General features: G+C 45.5%; 1 protein-coding gene across 1 annotated transcript in view; it reads right to left on the minus strand.

Annotated features, from left to right (window-relative positions):
* TTC8 (tetratricopeptide repeat domain 8) overlaps nucleotides 1-16891 on the minus strand; it is a 333163-nt gene that overhangs the window by 70198 nt on the left and 246074 nt on the right. The window contains exon 8 of the mRNA XM_053697577.1: nucleotides 7620-7707. Within this exon, the coding sequence (XP_053553552.1) occupies nucleotides 7620-7707 (88 nt within the window). The remainder of the gene's footprint in view (nucleotides 1-7619; nucleotides 7708-16891) is intronic.

The following is a 16891-nucleotide window of genomic DNA, read 5'->3' on the forward strand; positions in this document are numbered from 1 at the left end:
AGCACAGTGGGCAAGACCATACAGCGGTTTTACAGGACAGGTTCCACTCAGAACAGGCCTTGCCATGGTCGACCAAAGAAGTTGAGTGCACATGCTTAGCATCATATCCAGAGGTTGTCTTTGGGAAATAGACGTATGATTGCTGCCAGCATTGCTGCCGAGATTGAAGGGGTGGGGGGTCAGCCTGACAGTGCTCAGACCATATGCTGCACACTGCACCAAATTGGTCTGCATGGCTGTCGTCCCAGAAGGAAGCCTCTTCTAAAGATGATGCACAAGAAAGCCTGCAAAAAGTTTGCTGAAGACAAGCAGACTAAGGACATGGATTACTGGAACCATGTCCTGTGGTCTGATGATACCAAGATAAAGTTTTTTGGTTCAGATGGTGTCAAGCGTGTATGGCGGCAACCAGGTGAGGAGTACAAAGACAAGTGTGCCTTGCCTACAGTCAAGCATGGGGGTGGGAGTGTCATGGTCTGGGCCTGCATTAGTGCTGCTGCCACTGAGACAAAAAAATGTGCTTAAATATAAAATAAATGGAAATGAGGCTACTAGAAACAGTTCAAGAATACACCTTGTTGGAATTGTCATTCAGTTTTACACTATGTGGTACTTTCTTTTGCTTCTTGTCTCGTTTATAGAAGAGTGACTTAAGAAGCTATGGAAACATTTACAGAAATCACAAAAGGTTCATATTTGAAGGGTACCATTAATAGTAATAAGAAAACAACTACAAAGATCAGATATACTTTCAGTATTAAGAGCATATACTACAAAACAGAAAGCAATGAACTCAACAGTAAAATTATGCTTGCCCCACTCTCTCTAGAGAGGTCAACAAGCAAATTCAGTAACCTGCAAATGTTACGCATCAAATAGCTGGTATAGGCAATATGCTACCTTTTTAAAACCTAGGTAACAGATTTTGCTTTGTATCCTCTTTAAGAAGCATATTTATTGTGCAAAAATCTGGACTCCCTTAATTCTATGATCACTGCAAATCTCAAAAGATTCAATCATAACTGGTCACAAAAAATAAATTTCCAATTTTATACTTTGGATATTTTAAAAGAACCTCTGAACTTCAGAGTAGAATAAAAAGCTATAAAATCCACATCCTATATAGTAAAAGGCCAGGTATGTTTGTCAGATGCAGTCATGCGCAGTAGAGACCGCAAGGACAAACATACCTGGCCTTAACATTCAAATTATCAGTGTCGGAATTTGTGAAGGTGTCTGCCGCGAGGTCAGTGGCACATGTGAGGTCTGGCACGTGAGGATCAGTGGAGCATGTGAGTTGAATTAGGAAGGCCATGATGGGGGTGTGGCCAGGCGGGAGCGCCGTGATGGTGGCGTGGCCAGGCGGGCCGTGGCCGAGTGGGAGTAGTCATGAGAGAGAGAGCAAAAGAGAGGGGGGAGAGAGCACAAAAGAGAGGGGGGAGAGAGCGCAAAAGAGAGGAGGGAGAGAGAGCAAAAGAGAGGAGGGAGAGAGAGCAAAAGAGAGGAGGGAGAGAGAGCAAAAGAGAGGAGGGAGAGAGAGCAAAAGAGAGGAGGGAGAGAGAGCAAAAGAGAGGAGGGAGAGAGAGCAAAAGAGAGGAGGGAGAGAGAGCAAAAGAGAGGAGGGAGAGAGAGCAAAAGAGAGGAGGGAGAGAGAGCAAAAGAGAGGAGGGAGAGAGAGCAAAAGAGAGGAGGGAGAGAGAGCAAAAGAGAGGAGAGAGAGAGAGCAAAAGAGAGAAGAGAGAGAGAGCAAAAGAGAGGAGGGAGGTGAGAGCAAAAGAGAGGAGGGAGGTGAGAGCAAAAGAGAGGAGGGAGAGAGAGCAAAAGAGAGGAGGGAGAGAGAGCAAAAGAGAGGAGGGAGGTGAGAGCAAAAGAGAGGAGGGAGAGAGAGCAAAAGAGAGGAGGGAGAGAGCAAAAGAGAGGAGGGAGAGAGAGCAAAAGAGAGGAGGGAGAGAGAGCAAAAGAGAGGAGGGAGAGAGAGCAAAAGAGAGGAGAGAGAGAGAGCAAAAGAGAGGAAAGAGAGAGAGCAAAAGAGAGGAAAGAGAGAGAGCAAAAGAGAGGAGGGAGAGAGAGCAAAAAAGAGGAGGGAGAGAGAGCAATAGAGAGGAGGGAGAGAGAGCAATAGAGGGAGAGAGAGAGCAATAGAGAGGAGGGAGAGAGAGCAAAAGAGAGGAGGGAGAGAGAGCAAAAGAGAGGAGGGGGAGAGAGCAAAATAGAAGAGGGAGAGAGAGCAAAATAGAAGAGGGAGAGAGAGCAAAAGAGGAGGGAGAAAGCAAAAGAGAGGAGGGAGAGAGAGCAAGAGAGAGGAGGGAGAGAGAGCAAAAGAGAGGAGGGAGAGAGAGCAAAAGAGAGGAGGGAGAGAGAGCAAAAGAGAGGAGGGAGAGAGAGCAAAAGAGAGGAGGGAGAGAGAGCAAAAGGGGGGGGGGAGAGAGCAAAAGAGAGGAGGGAGAGAGAGCAAAAGAGGGGGGAGAGAGAGCAAAAGAGATGGGGGGAGGGGGGAGAGAGAGCAAAAGAGAGGGAGAGAGAGAGCAAAAGAGAGGAGGGAGAGAGAGCAAAAGAGATGAGGGAGAGAGAGCAAAAGAGATGAGGGAGAGAGAGCAAAAGAGAGGAGGGAGAGAGAGCAAAAGAGAGGAGGGAGAGATAGCAAAAGGGGGGGGAGCAAAAGAGAGGGGGAGAGAGCAAAAGAGAGGAGGGAGAGAGAGCAAAAGAGATGGGGGAGGGGGGAGAGAGAGCAAAAGAGAGGGGGGAGAGAGAGCAAAAGAGAGGGGGGAGAGAGAGCAAAAGAGAGGGGGGAGAGAGAGCAAAAGAAAGGGGGAGAGAGAGCAAAAGAGAGGGGGGGGGAGAGAGAGCAAAATACAAGGGGGAGAGAGAGCGTAAAAACGAAGGGGGAGAGCAAAAAACAAAGGGGGAGAGAGAGAACAAAAGAGAGGGGGAAGAGAGAGAACAAAAGAGAGGGGGAAAAGAGAGAGAACAAAAGAGAGGGGGGAGAGAGAACAAAAGAGAGGGGGGAGAGAGAGAGAGAACAAAAGAGAGGGAGAGAGAGAGAGAACAAGAGGGGGGCAGAGAGAAAACAAAAGAGAGGGAGGAGAGATAGAGCAAAAGAGAGGGGGGAGAGAGCAAAAGAGAGGGGGGAGAGAGAGCAAAAGAGAGGGGGGAGAGAGAGCAAAAGAGAGGGGGGAGAGAGAGCAAAAGAGAGGGGGGAGAGAGAGCAAAAGAGAGGGGGGAGAGAGAGCAAAAGAGAGAGGGGGAGAGAGAGCAAAAGAGAGGGGGAGAGAGAGAGCAAAAGAGAGAGAGAGAACAAAAGAGGGGGAGAGAGAGAGAACAAAAGAGGGGGGAAAGAGAGCAAGCAAAAGATAAGGGGGGAAAGAAGGAGTAAAAGAGAGGGGGAGAGAGAGCAAAAGAGAGGGGGTAGAGAGAGCAAGAGAGGGGGGAGAGAGAGAGAGCAAAAGAGAGGGGGTAGAGAGAGCAAGAGAGGGGGGAGAGAGCACAAAAGAGAGGGGGGAGAGAGAGCAAAAGAGAGGGGGGAGAGAGCACAAAAGAGAGGGGGGAGAGAGCAAAAGAGAGGAGGGAGAGAGCGCAAAAGAGAGGAGGGAGAGAGAGCAAAAGAGAGGAGGGAGAGAGAGCAAAAGAGAGGAGGGAGAGAGAGCAAAAGAGAGGAGGGAGAGAGAGCAAAAGAGAGAGGAGGGAGAGAGAGCAAAAGAGAGGAGGGAGAGAGAGCAAAAGAGAGGAGGGAGAGAGAGCAAAAGAGAGGAGGGAGAGAGAGCAAAAGAGAGGAGGGAGAGAGAGCAAAAGAGAGGAGAGAGAGAGAGCAAAAGAGAGGAGAGAGAGAGCAAAAGAGAGGAGGGAGGTGAGAGCAAAAGAGAGGAGGGAGGTGAGAGCAAAAGAGAGGAGGGAGGTGAGAGCAAAAGAGAGGAGGGAGAGAGAGCAAAAGAGAGGAGGGAGGTGAGAGCAAAAGAGAGGAGGGAGGTGAGAGCAAAAGAGAGGAGGGAGAGAGAGCAAAAGAGAGGAGGGAGAGAGAGCAAAAGAGAGGAGGGAGAGAGAGCAAAAGAGAGGAGGGAGAGAGAGCAAAAGAGAGGAGAGAGAGAGAGCAAAAGAGAGGAGAGAGAGAGAGCAAAAGAGAGGAGGGAGAGAGAGCAATAGAGAGGAGGGAGAGAGAGCAATAGAGGGAGAGAGAGAGCAATAGAGAGGAGGGAGAGAGAGCAAAAGAGAGGAGGGAGAGAGAGCAAAAGAGAGGAGGGGGAGAGAGCAAAATAGAAGAGGGAGAGAGAGCAAAAGAGGAGGGAGAAAGCAAAAGAGAGGAGGGAGAGAGAGCAAGAGAGAGGAGGGAGAGAGAGCAAAAGAGAGGAGGGAGAGAGAGCAAAAGAGAGGAGGGAGAGAGAGCAAAAGAGAGGAGGGAGAGAGAGCAAAAGAGAGGAGGGAGAGATAGCAAAAGAGGGGGGAGAGAGAGCAAAAGAGATGGGGGGAGGGGGGAGAGAGAGCAAAAGAGAGGGAGAGAGAGAGCAAAAGAGAGGAGGGAGAGAGAGCAAAAGAGATGAGGGAGAGAGAGCAAAAGAGATGAGGGAGAGAGAGCAAAAGAGAGGAGGGAGAGATAGCAAAAGGGGGGGGGAGCAAAAGAGAGGGGGAGAGAGCAAAAGAGAGGAGGGAGAGAGAGCAAAAGAGGGGGGAGAGAGAGCAAAAGAGATGGGGGGAGGGGGGAGAGAGAGCAAAAGAGATGGGGGGAGGGGGGGAGAGAGAGAAAAAGAGAGGGGGGAGAGAGAGCAAAAGAGAGGGGGGAGAGAGAGCAAAAGAGAGGGGGGAGAGAGAGCAAAAGAGAGGGGGAGAGAGCAAAAGAGAGGAGGGAGAGAGAGCAAAAGAGGGGGGAGAGAGAGCAAAAGAGATGGGGGGAGGGGGGAGAGAGAGCAAAAGAGAGGGAGAGAGAGAGCAAAAGAGAGGAGGGAGAGAGAGCAAAAGAGATGAGGGAGAGAGAGCAAAAGAGATGAGGGAGAGAGAGCAAAAGAGAGGAGGGAGAGATAGCAAAAGGGGGGGGAGCAAAAGAGAGGGGGGAGAGAGCAAAAGAGAGGAGGGAGAGAGAGCAAAAGAGGGGGGAGAGAGAGCAAAAGAGATGGGGGGAGGGGGGGAGAGAGAGCAAAAGAGATGGGGGGAGGGGGGAGAGAGAGCAAAAGAGAGGGGGGAGAGAGAGCAAAAGAGAGGGGGGAGAGAGAGCAAAAGAAAGGGGGAGAGAGAGCAAAAGAGAGGGGGGAGAGAGAGCAAAATACAAGGGGGAGAGAGAGCGTAAAAACGAAGGGGGGGAGCAAAAAACAAAGGGGGAGAGAGAGAACAAAAGAGAGGGGGAAGAGAGAGAACAAAAGAGAGGGGGAAAAGAGAGAGAACAAAAGAGAGGGGGGAGAGAGAACAAAAGAGAGGGGGGAGAGAGAACAAAAGAGAGGGGGGAGAGAGAGAGAGAACAAAAGAGAGGGGGAGAGCGAGAGAACAAGAGGGGGGGGCAGAGAGAAAACAAAAGAGAGGGAGGAGAGAGAGAGCAAAAGAGAGGGGGGAGAGAGCAAAAGAGAGGGGGGAGAGAGAGCAAAAGAGAGGGGGGAGAGAGAGCAAAAGAGAGGGGGGAGAGAGAGCAAAAGAGAGGGGGGCAAGAGAGCAAAAGAGAGGGGGAGAGAGAGAGCAAAAGAGAGAGAGAGAACAAAAGAGGGGGAGAGAGAGAGAACAAAAGAGGGGGGAAAGAGAGCAAGCAAAAGATAAGGGGGGAAAGAAGGAGTAAAAGAGAGGGGGAGAGAGAGCAAAAGAGAGGGGGTAGAGAGAGCAAGAGAGGGGGGAGAGAGAGAGAGCAAAAGAGAGGGGGTAGAGAGAGCAAGAGGGGGGGGAAGAGAGCACAAAAGAGAGGGGGGAGAGAGAGCAAAAGAGAGGGGGTAAGAGAGAGAGCAAGAGAGAGGGGAAGAGAGAGAGAGCAAGAGAGGGGGAGAGAGAGAGAGCAAACGAGAGGGGGGAGAGAGAGAGCAAAAGAGAGGGAGGAGAGAGAGCAAAAGGGGGAGAGAGAGCAAAATAAAGGGGGGGGAGAGAGAGCAAAAAAAAAGGGGGGAGAGAGAGCAAAAGAAAGAGGGGAGAGAGAGAGAGCAAGGGGTGGGACTGCTGTACTGTAAAAAATGGCCTGTGTACACAGACTTTAGGACTAGTCTAATATATTTTATCTTTATATCTTAGTAGCCATCCGGAATACATGGACATTTGTTTATATGTTCTATACTATAAACCTTTTGTAGTGTAACTGCTTTCTTTTTTTGTTTTCTAGAAAGCTCAAATTAATTTAAATTACACTGCCGCTGATAGTAAATAAAATAAATAAAATGTAAGTGGCATGGTAATGTCTCTAGAGGAGGGGTGTGTAGGTTCACCTGCAATATTGCTATTAGAAGTGTTTTTTTCATGCAGGATATGTGTTATCACATGAATTCAAATATCATTCATTCTTCATCTGTATAAATGAATTGTACACCAGCTGCCTTTCACTAACTATAAGCAAATAGGTAGAAAGAGAACTGATGTTAACAAGATGACAAGGGCCACAATAAAAAATAAGAGGAACTTTGAAGACTTCTAGGATTGTATCTACATAGTCTAAAAAGGGACAAGGCACTATAGCTCCTTAGTGCGCGACAATCTAGGTCATCCCTTAGACTGTAAGAGAAACACTTATACATTGCTTTTATACTATAATAGTGATACATTTTAAATTGAAGAGGTGCTGGACATGCAAGGTAGTGCTGGCATGGTCTGTGCAGTGAAACTAATGCCAGTACAACAATGATATTCTGCAGTGCTGGAACATAATTAGGTGTAATGACCGATTACTTTATATAAATATATTCAAGGCTCATATACGGAGATGGCAGAAGCTCTGTTTATTCCAAGAAAATTGTTTGTGACAAGAGGACACAATTTAAGGCTGGAGGAAAGGAGATTTAATCTCCTGCAATAGAAACGTTTTTTTTCACTGTAAGAGCAATAACATTATGGAACTCACTACCAAAGGAGATAGTGAATGCCAATACCTTAGATATATTTAAAAATTGGTTGGATACATTTCTGGCTAGAAACAGAATTCAGGGATACGATTGATTGTGTTAAATGGGTCACATTTTTTTAATGAAATTAATTTAAGCTAAACTAGAGCTTTTTTGTAAGTATATTAGATTTGTATAGGTTGAAGTCTTTTTTCAACCTCATTTACTATGTTAGTATGACTATAGTTACTGCAAGGTGATATTGCATTATTGGCAAATTCAGATTATTTTGGGTCAGTGCTGCTAATTGAGCATGTGTGAGGTTATCTCATGTGATCAGTTGTGTTATTGGTATTGTTGTTTCTTGGTAAATCAGCTCACCAACACACATACTTCACATGTAAAGAGAACTTTGTGCACATATTTTTGGCGCAAGTGTTTTTCAGCATGTGACGGCAAATACAGATGGGTGTATATTCTTAATTAGACTAAATATTAAAACAGGAACAAATATATAAACATATGTAAGTAAGAAGAGGTCTAATGAAAAATCTTAGCAATAGAATTCCTAAATCACTTTGATCAAGCGTTAGCATTACATGTCATTATGTGCCGCAATACTATACTTACTTTTCCAAGAAAGAGGAATATATCCACCATATCCTGATGTGTAAGAGCGGATTTAAATTGTTTCTCAGCTTCTCGGTGCAAACCTAACCTTTAGGGAAACAACAGAAACTTTAAATGAATTTAAATAGTGAAAACTTAAGCAGGAATTACTAAAATACTTGTTCCAGAGGAACATAGGAGGATAATAAAGATTTACATTATAGAGTGATGTTGTGAGATCTGTAAAGAACAGGAATAGCAATACCAGTTACAAATTATTACTTAAAAACAAACAAAAAAAAAACCTTTAATGGACAAAAAAAACACAATTTATGCTTACCTGATAAATTTATTTCTCTAGTGGTGTATCCAGTCCACGGATCATCCATTACTTATGGGATATTCTCATTCCCAACAGGAAGTTGCAAGAGGACCCACAGCAAAGCTGTTATATAGCTCCTCCCCTTCCTACCATATCCAGTCATTCGACCGAAAACAAGCAGAGAAAGGTGAAACCATAGGGTGCAGTGGTGACTGTAGTTTAAATTTAAAAATAACCTGTCTTAAAATGACAGGGCGGGCCGTGGACTGGATACACCACTAGAGAAATAAATTTATCAGGTACACCACTAGAGAAATAAATTTATCAGGTAAGCATAAATTGTGTTTTCTCTAGTAAGGTGTATCCAGTCCACGGATCATCCATTACTTATGGGATACCAATACCAAAGCTAAAGTACACGGATGAAGGGAGGGACAAGGCAGGAACTTAAACGGAAGGTGCCACTGCCTGTAAAACCTTTCTCCCAAAAATAGCCTCCGAAGAAGCAAAAGTATCAAATTTGTAGAATTTTTAAAAAGTATGAAGCGAAGACCAAGTCCCCGCCTTGCAAATCTGTTCAACAGAGGCCTCATTTTTAAAGGCCCAAGTGGAAGCCACAGCTCTAGTAGAATGAGCTGTAATCCTTTCAGGGGGCTGCTGTCCAGCAGTCTCATAGGCTAAGCGTATTATGCTTCTTAGCCAAAAAGAAAGAGAGGGTGCCGAAGCCTTTTGACCTCTCCTCTGACCAGAGTAAACAACAAACAAAGCAGATGTTTGCCGAAAATCCTTAGTTGCTTGTAAGTAAAACTTTAAAGCACGAACCAAATTGTGTAATAGACGTTCCTTCTTTGAAGAAGGATTAGGACACAAGGATGGAACAACAATCTCTTGATTGATATTCTTGTTAGATACCACTTTAGGTAAGAACCCAGGTTTGGTACGCAGGACTACCTTATCAGAATGAAAAATTAGATAAGGAGAATCACATTGTAAGGCAGATAACTCGGAGACTCTACGAGCTGAGGAAATAGCTACCAAAAAAAGGACTTTCCAAGATAAAAGTTTTATATCAATGGAATGAAGAGGTTCAAATGGGACTCCTTGAAGAACCTTAAGAACCAAATTTAGGCTCCATGGTGGAGCAACAGGTTTAAACACAGGCTTGATTCTGACTAAAGCCTGAACGTCTGGAACGTCTGCCAGACGTTTGTGTAAAAGAATAGACAGAGCAGAAATCTGTCCCTTTAAGGAACTAGCTGACAAACCTTTTTCCAATCCTTCTTGGAGAAAAGATAATATCCTAGGAATCCTGACCTTACTCCATGAGTAGCCCTTGGATTCACACCAATAAAGATATTTACGCCATATTTTATGGTAAATTTTCCTGGTGACAGGCTTTCGTGCCTGTATTAAGGTATCAATGACTGACTCGGAGAAGCCACGCTTTGATAAAATCAAGCGTTCAATCTCCATGCACTCAGTCTCAGAGAAATTAGATTTGGATGTAGGAAAGGACCCTGAAGTAGAAGGTCCTGTCTCAGAGGCAGAGTCCATCGTGGAAAGGATGTCCACTAGGTCTGCATACCAGGTCCTGCGTGGCCACGCAGGCGCTATTAAAATCACAGATGCTCTCTCCTGCTTGATCTTGGCAATCAGTCGAGGGAGCAGAGGAAACGGTGGAAACACATAAGCCAGGTTGGGGTCCCTGGACCTGGATCCGTAACAAGGAAGCATGGCGTTCTGTCGAGACGCCATGAGATCCAGTTCTGGTTTGCCCCAGCGATGAATCACTTGTGCAAACACCTCCGGATGGAGTTCCCACTCCCCCGGATAAAAAGTCTGTCGACTTAGAAAATCCGCCTCCCAGTTCTCTACACCTGGGATATGGATAGCTAATAGGTGGCAGGAGTGAAACTCCGCCCATCAAATTATCTTTGAGACTTCTAACATCGCTTGGGAACTTCTTGTTCCCCCTTGATGGTGGATGTAAGCCACAGTCGTGATGTTGTCCGACTGAAATCTGATGTACCTCAGAGTTGCTAACTGAGGCCAAGCCTGAAGAGCATTGAATATCGCTCTTAGTTCCAGAATATTTATTGGAAGGAGAGACTCCTCCTGAGTCCACAATCCCTGAGCCTTCAGGGAGTTCCAGACTGCACCCCAACCTAGTAGGCTGGCATCTGTTGTTACAATCGTCCAATCTGGTCTGCGAAAGGTCATACCTTTGGACAGATGGACCCGAGATAGCCACCAGAGCAGAGAATCCCTGGTCTCTTGGTCCAGATTCAGTTGAGGGGACAAATCTGTGTAATCCCCGTTCCACTGACTGAGCATGCATAGTTGCAGCGGTCTGAGATGTAAGCGTGCAAACGGCACTATGTCCATTGCTGCTACCATTAAGCCGATTACTTCCATACACTGAACCACCGAAGGGTGCGGAATGGAATGAAGAACCCGGCAGGAATTTAGAAGCTTTGATAACCTGGACTCCGTCAGGTAAATTTTCATTTCTACAGAATCTATCAGAGTCCCTAGGAAGGAAACTCTCGTGAGTGGGGATAGAGAACTCTTTTCCTCGTTCACTTTCCACCCATGCGACCTCAGAAATGCCAGTACTACGTCCGTATGAGACTTGGCAATTTGGAAGTTTGACGCCTGTATCAGGATGTCATCTAAATTAGAAGCGACCCTAGAACCTTTGTAAAAATTCTTGGGGCTGTAGCTAACCCAAAGGGAAGAGCTACAAACTGGTAATGCCTGTCTAGAAAGGCAAACCTGAGAAACCGATGATGATCTTTGTGTATCGGAATATGAAGGTAAGCATCCTTTAGATCCAATGTAGTCATATATTGACCCTCCTGGATCATAGGCAGGATGGTACGAATAGTTTCCATCTTGAATGATGGAACTCTGAGGAATTTGTTTAAGATCTTTAGATCCAAAATTGGTCTGAATGTTCCCTCTTTTTTGGGAACCACACTCCCATAACTAGGAGGTCTCGTACACAGTGTAAGAATGCCTCTCTCTTTATCTGGTTTGCAGATAATTGTGAAAGGTGAAATCTCCCTTTTGAAGGAGAAGCTTTGAAGTCCAGAAGATATCCCTGGGATATAATTTCCAACGCCCAGGGATCCTGAACATCTCTTGCCCACGCCTGGGCGAAGAGTGAAAGTCTGCCCCCCACTAGATCCGTTATCGGATAGGGGGCCGTTCCTTCATGCTGTCTTGGAGGCAGCAGCAGGTTTTTTAGCCTGCTTACCTTTGTTCTAGGTCTGGTTTGGCTTCCAGACCGCTTTGGAGTGGGCAACAGTTCCTTCTTGTCTTGCATTAGAGGAGGTTGATGCCGCACCTGCCTTGAAGTTTCGAAAGGCACGAAAATTAGACTGTTTGGCCCTGGATTTGGACCTGTCCTGAGGAAGGGCATGACTTTTTCCTCCAGTGATATCAGCAATGATCTCTTTCAAACCAGGCCCGAATAAGGTCTGCCCCTTGAAGGGAATGTTAAGCAGCTTAGATTTGGAAGTCACATCAGCTGACCATGATTTAAGCCATAGCGCTCTGCGCGCCTGTATAGCAAAAACAGCATTTATGTTTACCTGATAAATTACTTTCTCCAACGGTGTGTCCGGTCCACGACGTCATCCTTACTTGTGGGATATTCTCTTCCCCAACAGGAAATGGCAAAGAGCCCAGCAAAGCTGGTCACATGATCCCTCCTAGGCTCCGCCTTCCCCAGTCATTCAACCGACGTAAAGGAGGAATATTTGCATAGGAGAAATCATATGATACCGTGGTGACTGTAGTTAAAGAAAATAAATTATCAGACCTGATTAAAAAACCAGGGCGGGCCGTGGACCGGACACACCGTTGGAGAAAGTAATTTATCAGGTAAACATAAATTCTGTTTTCTCCAACATAGGTGTGTCCGGTCCACGGCGTCATCCTTACTTGTGGGAACCAATACCAAAGCTTTAGGACACGGATGATGGGAGGGAGCAAATCAGGTCACCTAGATGGAAGGCACCACGGCTTGCAAAACCTTTCTCCCAAAAATAGCCTCAGAAGAAGCAAAAGTATCAAATTTGTAAAATTTAGTAAAAGTGTGCAGTGAAGACCAAGTCGCTGCCTTACATATCTGATCAACAGGAGCCTCGTTCTTGAAGGCCCATGTGGAAGCCACGGCCCTAGTGGAATGAGCTGTGATTCTTTCAGGAGGCTGCCGTCCGGCAGTCTCGTAAGCCAATCTGATGATGCTTTTAAGCCAAAAAGAGAGAGAGGTAGAAGTTGCTTTTTGACCTCTCCTTTTACCAGAATAAACAACAAACAAGGAAGATGTTTGTCTGAAATCCTTTGTAGCATCTAAATAGAATTTTAGAGCACGAACTACATCCAAATTGTGCAACAAACGTTCCTTCTTTGAAACTGGATTCGGACACAAAGAAGGCACGACTATCTCCTGGTTAATGTTTTTGTTAGAAACAACTTTCGGAAGAAAACCAGGTTTAGTACGCAAAACCACCTTATCTGCATGGAACACCAGATAAGGAGGAGAACACTGCAGAGCAGATAACTCTGAAACTCTTCTAGCAGAAGAAATTGCAACCAAAAACAAAACTTTCCAAGATAATAACTTAATATCTACGGAATGTAAGGGTTCAAACGGAACCCCCTGAAGAACTGAAAGAACTAAATTGAGACTCCAAGGAGGAGTCAAAGGTTTGTAAACAGGCTTGATTCTAACCAGAGCCTGAACAAAAGCTTGAACATCTGGCACAGCCGCCAGCTTTTTGTGAAGTAAAACAGATAAAGCAGAAATCTGTCCCTTCAAAGAACTTGCAGATAATCCTTTCTCCAAACCTTCTTGAAGAAAGGATAGAATCTTAGGAATTTTTATCTTGTTCCATGGGAATCCTTTAGATTCACACCAACAGATATATTTTTTCCATATTTTATGGTAGATTTTTCTAGTTACAGGCTTTCTGGCCTGAACAAGAGTATCAATGGCAGAATCTGAGAACCCTCGCTTTGATAAAATCAAGCGTTCAATCTCCAAGCAGTCAGTTGGAGTGAGGCCAGATTCGGGTGTTCGAACGGACCTTGAACAAGAAGGTCCCGTCTCAAAGGTAGCTTCCATGGTGGAGCCGATGACATATTCACCAGGTCTGCATACCAAGTCCTGCGTGGCCACGCAGGAGCTATCAAGATCACCGATGCCCTCTCCTGATTGATCCTGGCTACCAGCCTGGGGATGAGAGGAAACGGTGGGAATACATAAGCTAGGTTGAAGGTCCAAGGTGCTACTAGTGCATCTACTAGAGTCGCCTTGGGATCCCTGGATCTGGACCCGTAGCAAGGAACCTTGAAGTTCTGACGAGAGGCCATCAGATCCATGTCTGGAATGCCCCACAATTGAGTAATTTGGGCAAAGATTTCCGGATGGAGTTCCCACTCCCCCGGATGAAATGTTTGACGACTCAGAAAATCCGCTTCCCAATTTTCCACTCCTGGGATGTGGATTGCAGACAAGTGGCAGGAGTGAGTCTCCGCCCATTGAATGATTTTGGTCACTTCTTCCATCGCCAGGGAACTCCTTGTTCCCCCTTGATGGTTGATATACGCAACAGTCGTCATGTTGTCCGATTGAAACCGTATGAATTTGGCCTTTGATAGCTGAGGCCAAGCCTTGAGAGCATTGAATATCGCTCTCAGTTCCAGAATATTTATCGGGAGAAGAGATTCTTCCCGAGACCAAAGACCCTGAGCTTTCAGGAGTTCCCAGACCGCGCCCCAGCCCACCAGACTGGCGTCGGTCGTGACAATGACCCACTCTGGTCTGAGGAAGCTCATCCCCTGTGACAGGTTGTCCAGGGTCAGCCACCAACGGAGTGAATCTCTGGTCCTCTGATCTACTTGTATCGTCGGAGACAAGTCTGTATAATCCCCATTCCACTGACTGAGCATGCACAGTTGTAATGGTCTCAGATGAATTCGCGCAAAAGGAACTATGTCCATTGCCGCGACCATCAAACCTATTACTTCCATGCACTGCGCTATGGAAGGAAGAGGAACAGAATGAAGTACTTGACAAGAGCTTAGAAGTTTTGATTTTCTGGCCTCTGTCAGAAAAATCCTCATTTCTAAGGAGTCTATTATTGTTCCCAAGAAGGGAACTCTTGTTGACGGAGATAGAGAACTTTTTTCTACGTTCACTTTCCACCCGTGAGATCTGAGAAAGGCCAGGACAATGTCCGTATGAGCCTTTGCTTGTGGTAGGGACGACGCTTGAATCAGTATGTCGTCCAAGTAAGGTACTACTGCAATGCCCCTTGGTCGTAGCACCGCTAGAAGGGACCCTAGTACCTTTGTGAAAATTCTTGGAGCAGTGGCTAATCCGAATGGAAGTGCCACAAACTGGTAATGCTTGTCCAGAAAGGCGAACCTTAGGAACCGATGATGTTCCTTGTGGATAGGAATATGTAGATACGCATCCTTTAAATCCACCGTGGTCATGAATTGACCTTCCTGGATGGAAGGAAGAATTGTCCGAATGGTTTCCATTTTGAACGATGGAACCTTGAGAAACTTGTTTAGGATCTTGAGATCTAAGATTGGTCTGAATGTTCCCTCTTTTTTGGGAACTATGAACAGATTGGAGTAGAATCCCATCCCTTGTTCTCCTAATGGAACAGGATGAATCACTCCCATTTTTAACAGGTCTTCTACACAATGTAAGAATGCCTGTCTTTTTATGTGGTCTGAAGACAATTGAGACCTGTGGAACCTCCCCCTTGGGGGAAGCCCCTTGAATTCCAGAAGATAACCTTGGGAGACTATTTCTAGCGCCCAAGGATCCAGAACATCTCTTGCCCAAGCCTGAGCGAAGAGAGAAAGTCTGCCCCCCACCAGATCCGGTCCCGGATCGGGGGCCAACATCTCATGCTGTCTTGGTAGCAGTGGCAGGTTTCTTGGCCTGCTTACCTTTGTTCCAGCCTTGCATTGGCCTCCAGGCTGGCTTGGCTTGAGAAGTATTACCCTCTTGCTTGGAGGATGTAGCACTTGGGGCTGGTCCGTTTCTGCGAAAGGGACGAAAATTTGGTTTATTTTTAGCCTTGAAAGACCTATCCTGAGGAAGGGCGTGGCCCTTACCCCCAGTGATATCAGAAATAATCTCTTTCAAGTCAGGGCCAAACAGCGTTTTCCCCTTGAAAGGAATGTTAAGCAATTTGTTCTTGGAAGACGCATCCGCTGACCAAGATTTTAGCCAAAGCGCTCTGCGCGCCACAATAGCAAACCCAGAATTTTTCGCCGCTAATCTAGCCAATTGCAAAGTGGCGTCTAAAGTAAAAGACTTAGCCAATTTGAGAGCATGAATTCTGTCCATAATCTCCTCATAAGAAGAATCTTTATAGAGCGACTTTTCTAGTTCATCGAACCAGAAACACGCTGCTGTAGTGACAGGAACAATGCATGAAATTGGTTGTAGAAGGTAACCTTGCTGAACAAACATCTTTTTAAGCAAACCCTCTAATTTTTTATCCATAGGATCTTTGAAAGCACAACTATCTTCTATAGGGATAGTAGTGCGTTTGTTTAGAGTAGAAACCGCCCCCTCGACCTTGGGGACTGTCTGCCATAAGTCCTTTCTGGGGTCGACCATAGGAAACAATTTCTTAAATATAGGGGGAGGGACAAAAGGTATGCCGGGCCTTTCCCATTCTTTGTTTACAATGTCCGCCACCCGCTTGGGTATAGGAAAAGCTTCGGGGGGCCCCGGGACCTCTAGGAACTTGTCCATCTTACATAATTTCTCTGGAATGACCAAATTCTCACAATCATCCAGAGTAGATAACACCTCCTTAAGCAGAGCGTGGAGATGTTCTAATTTAAATTTAAAAGTAATAACATCAGGTTCAGCTTGTTGAGAAATTTTCCCTGAATCTGAAATTTCTCCCTCAGACAAAACCTCCCTGGCCCCCTCAGACTGGTGTAGGGGCACTTCAGAACCAATATCATCAGCGTCCTCATGCTCTTCAGTATTTTCTAAAACAGAGCAGTCGCGCTTTCGCTGATAAGTGGGCATTTTGGCTAAAATGTTTTTGATAGAATTATCCATTACAGCCGTTAATTGTTGCATAGTAAGGAGTATTGGCGCACTAGATGTACTAGGGGCCTCCTGTGTGGGCAAGACTGGCGTAGACGAAGGAGGGGATGATGCAGTACCATGCTTACTCCCCTCACTTGAGGAATCATCTTGGGCATCATTTTCTCTAAATTTTGTGTCACATAAATCACATCTATTTAAATGAGAAGGAACCTTGGCTTCCCCACATACAGAACACAGTCTATCTGATAGTTCAGACATGTTAAACAGGCATAAACTTGATAACAAAGCACAAAAAACGTTTTAAAATAAAACCGTTACTGTCACTTTAAATTTTAAACTGAACACACTTTATTACTGAAAATGTGAAAAAGTATGAAGGAATTGTTCAAAATTCACCAAAATTTCACCACAGTGTCTTAAAGCCTTAAAAGTATTGCACACCAAATTTGAAAGCTTTAACTCTTAAAATAACGGAACCAGAGCCGTTTTTATATTTAACCCCTATACAGTCCCTGGTATCTGCTTTGCTGAGACCCAACCAAGCCCAAAGGGGAATACGATACCAAATGACGCCTTCAGTAAGCTTTTTCTATGTATCTGAGCTCCTCACACATGCATCTGCATGTCTTGCTTCCCAAAAACAACTGCGCAATAGAGGCGCGAAAATGAGGCTCTGCCTATGATTAGAGAAGGCCCCCAGTGAAAAAGGTGTCCAATACAGTGCCTGCCGTTTTTTTTTACATAATTCCCAAGAATAAAATAACTCCTCAAAGCTATGAAGTATTAAAAATGCTTATATATCAATCGTTTTAGCCCAGAAAATGTCTACCAGTCTTAAAAGCCCTTGTGAAGCCCTTTATTCTTATT

The sequence above is a fragment of the Bombina bombina genome, chromosome 1 (assembly GCF_027579735.1).
Source record: "Bombina bombina isolate aBomBom1 chromosome 1, aBomBom1.pri, whole genome shotgun sequence".
Taxonomy (NCBI): domain Eukaryota; kingdom Metazoa; phylum Chordata; class Amphibia; order Anura; family Bombinatoridae; genus Bombina; species Bombina bombina.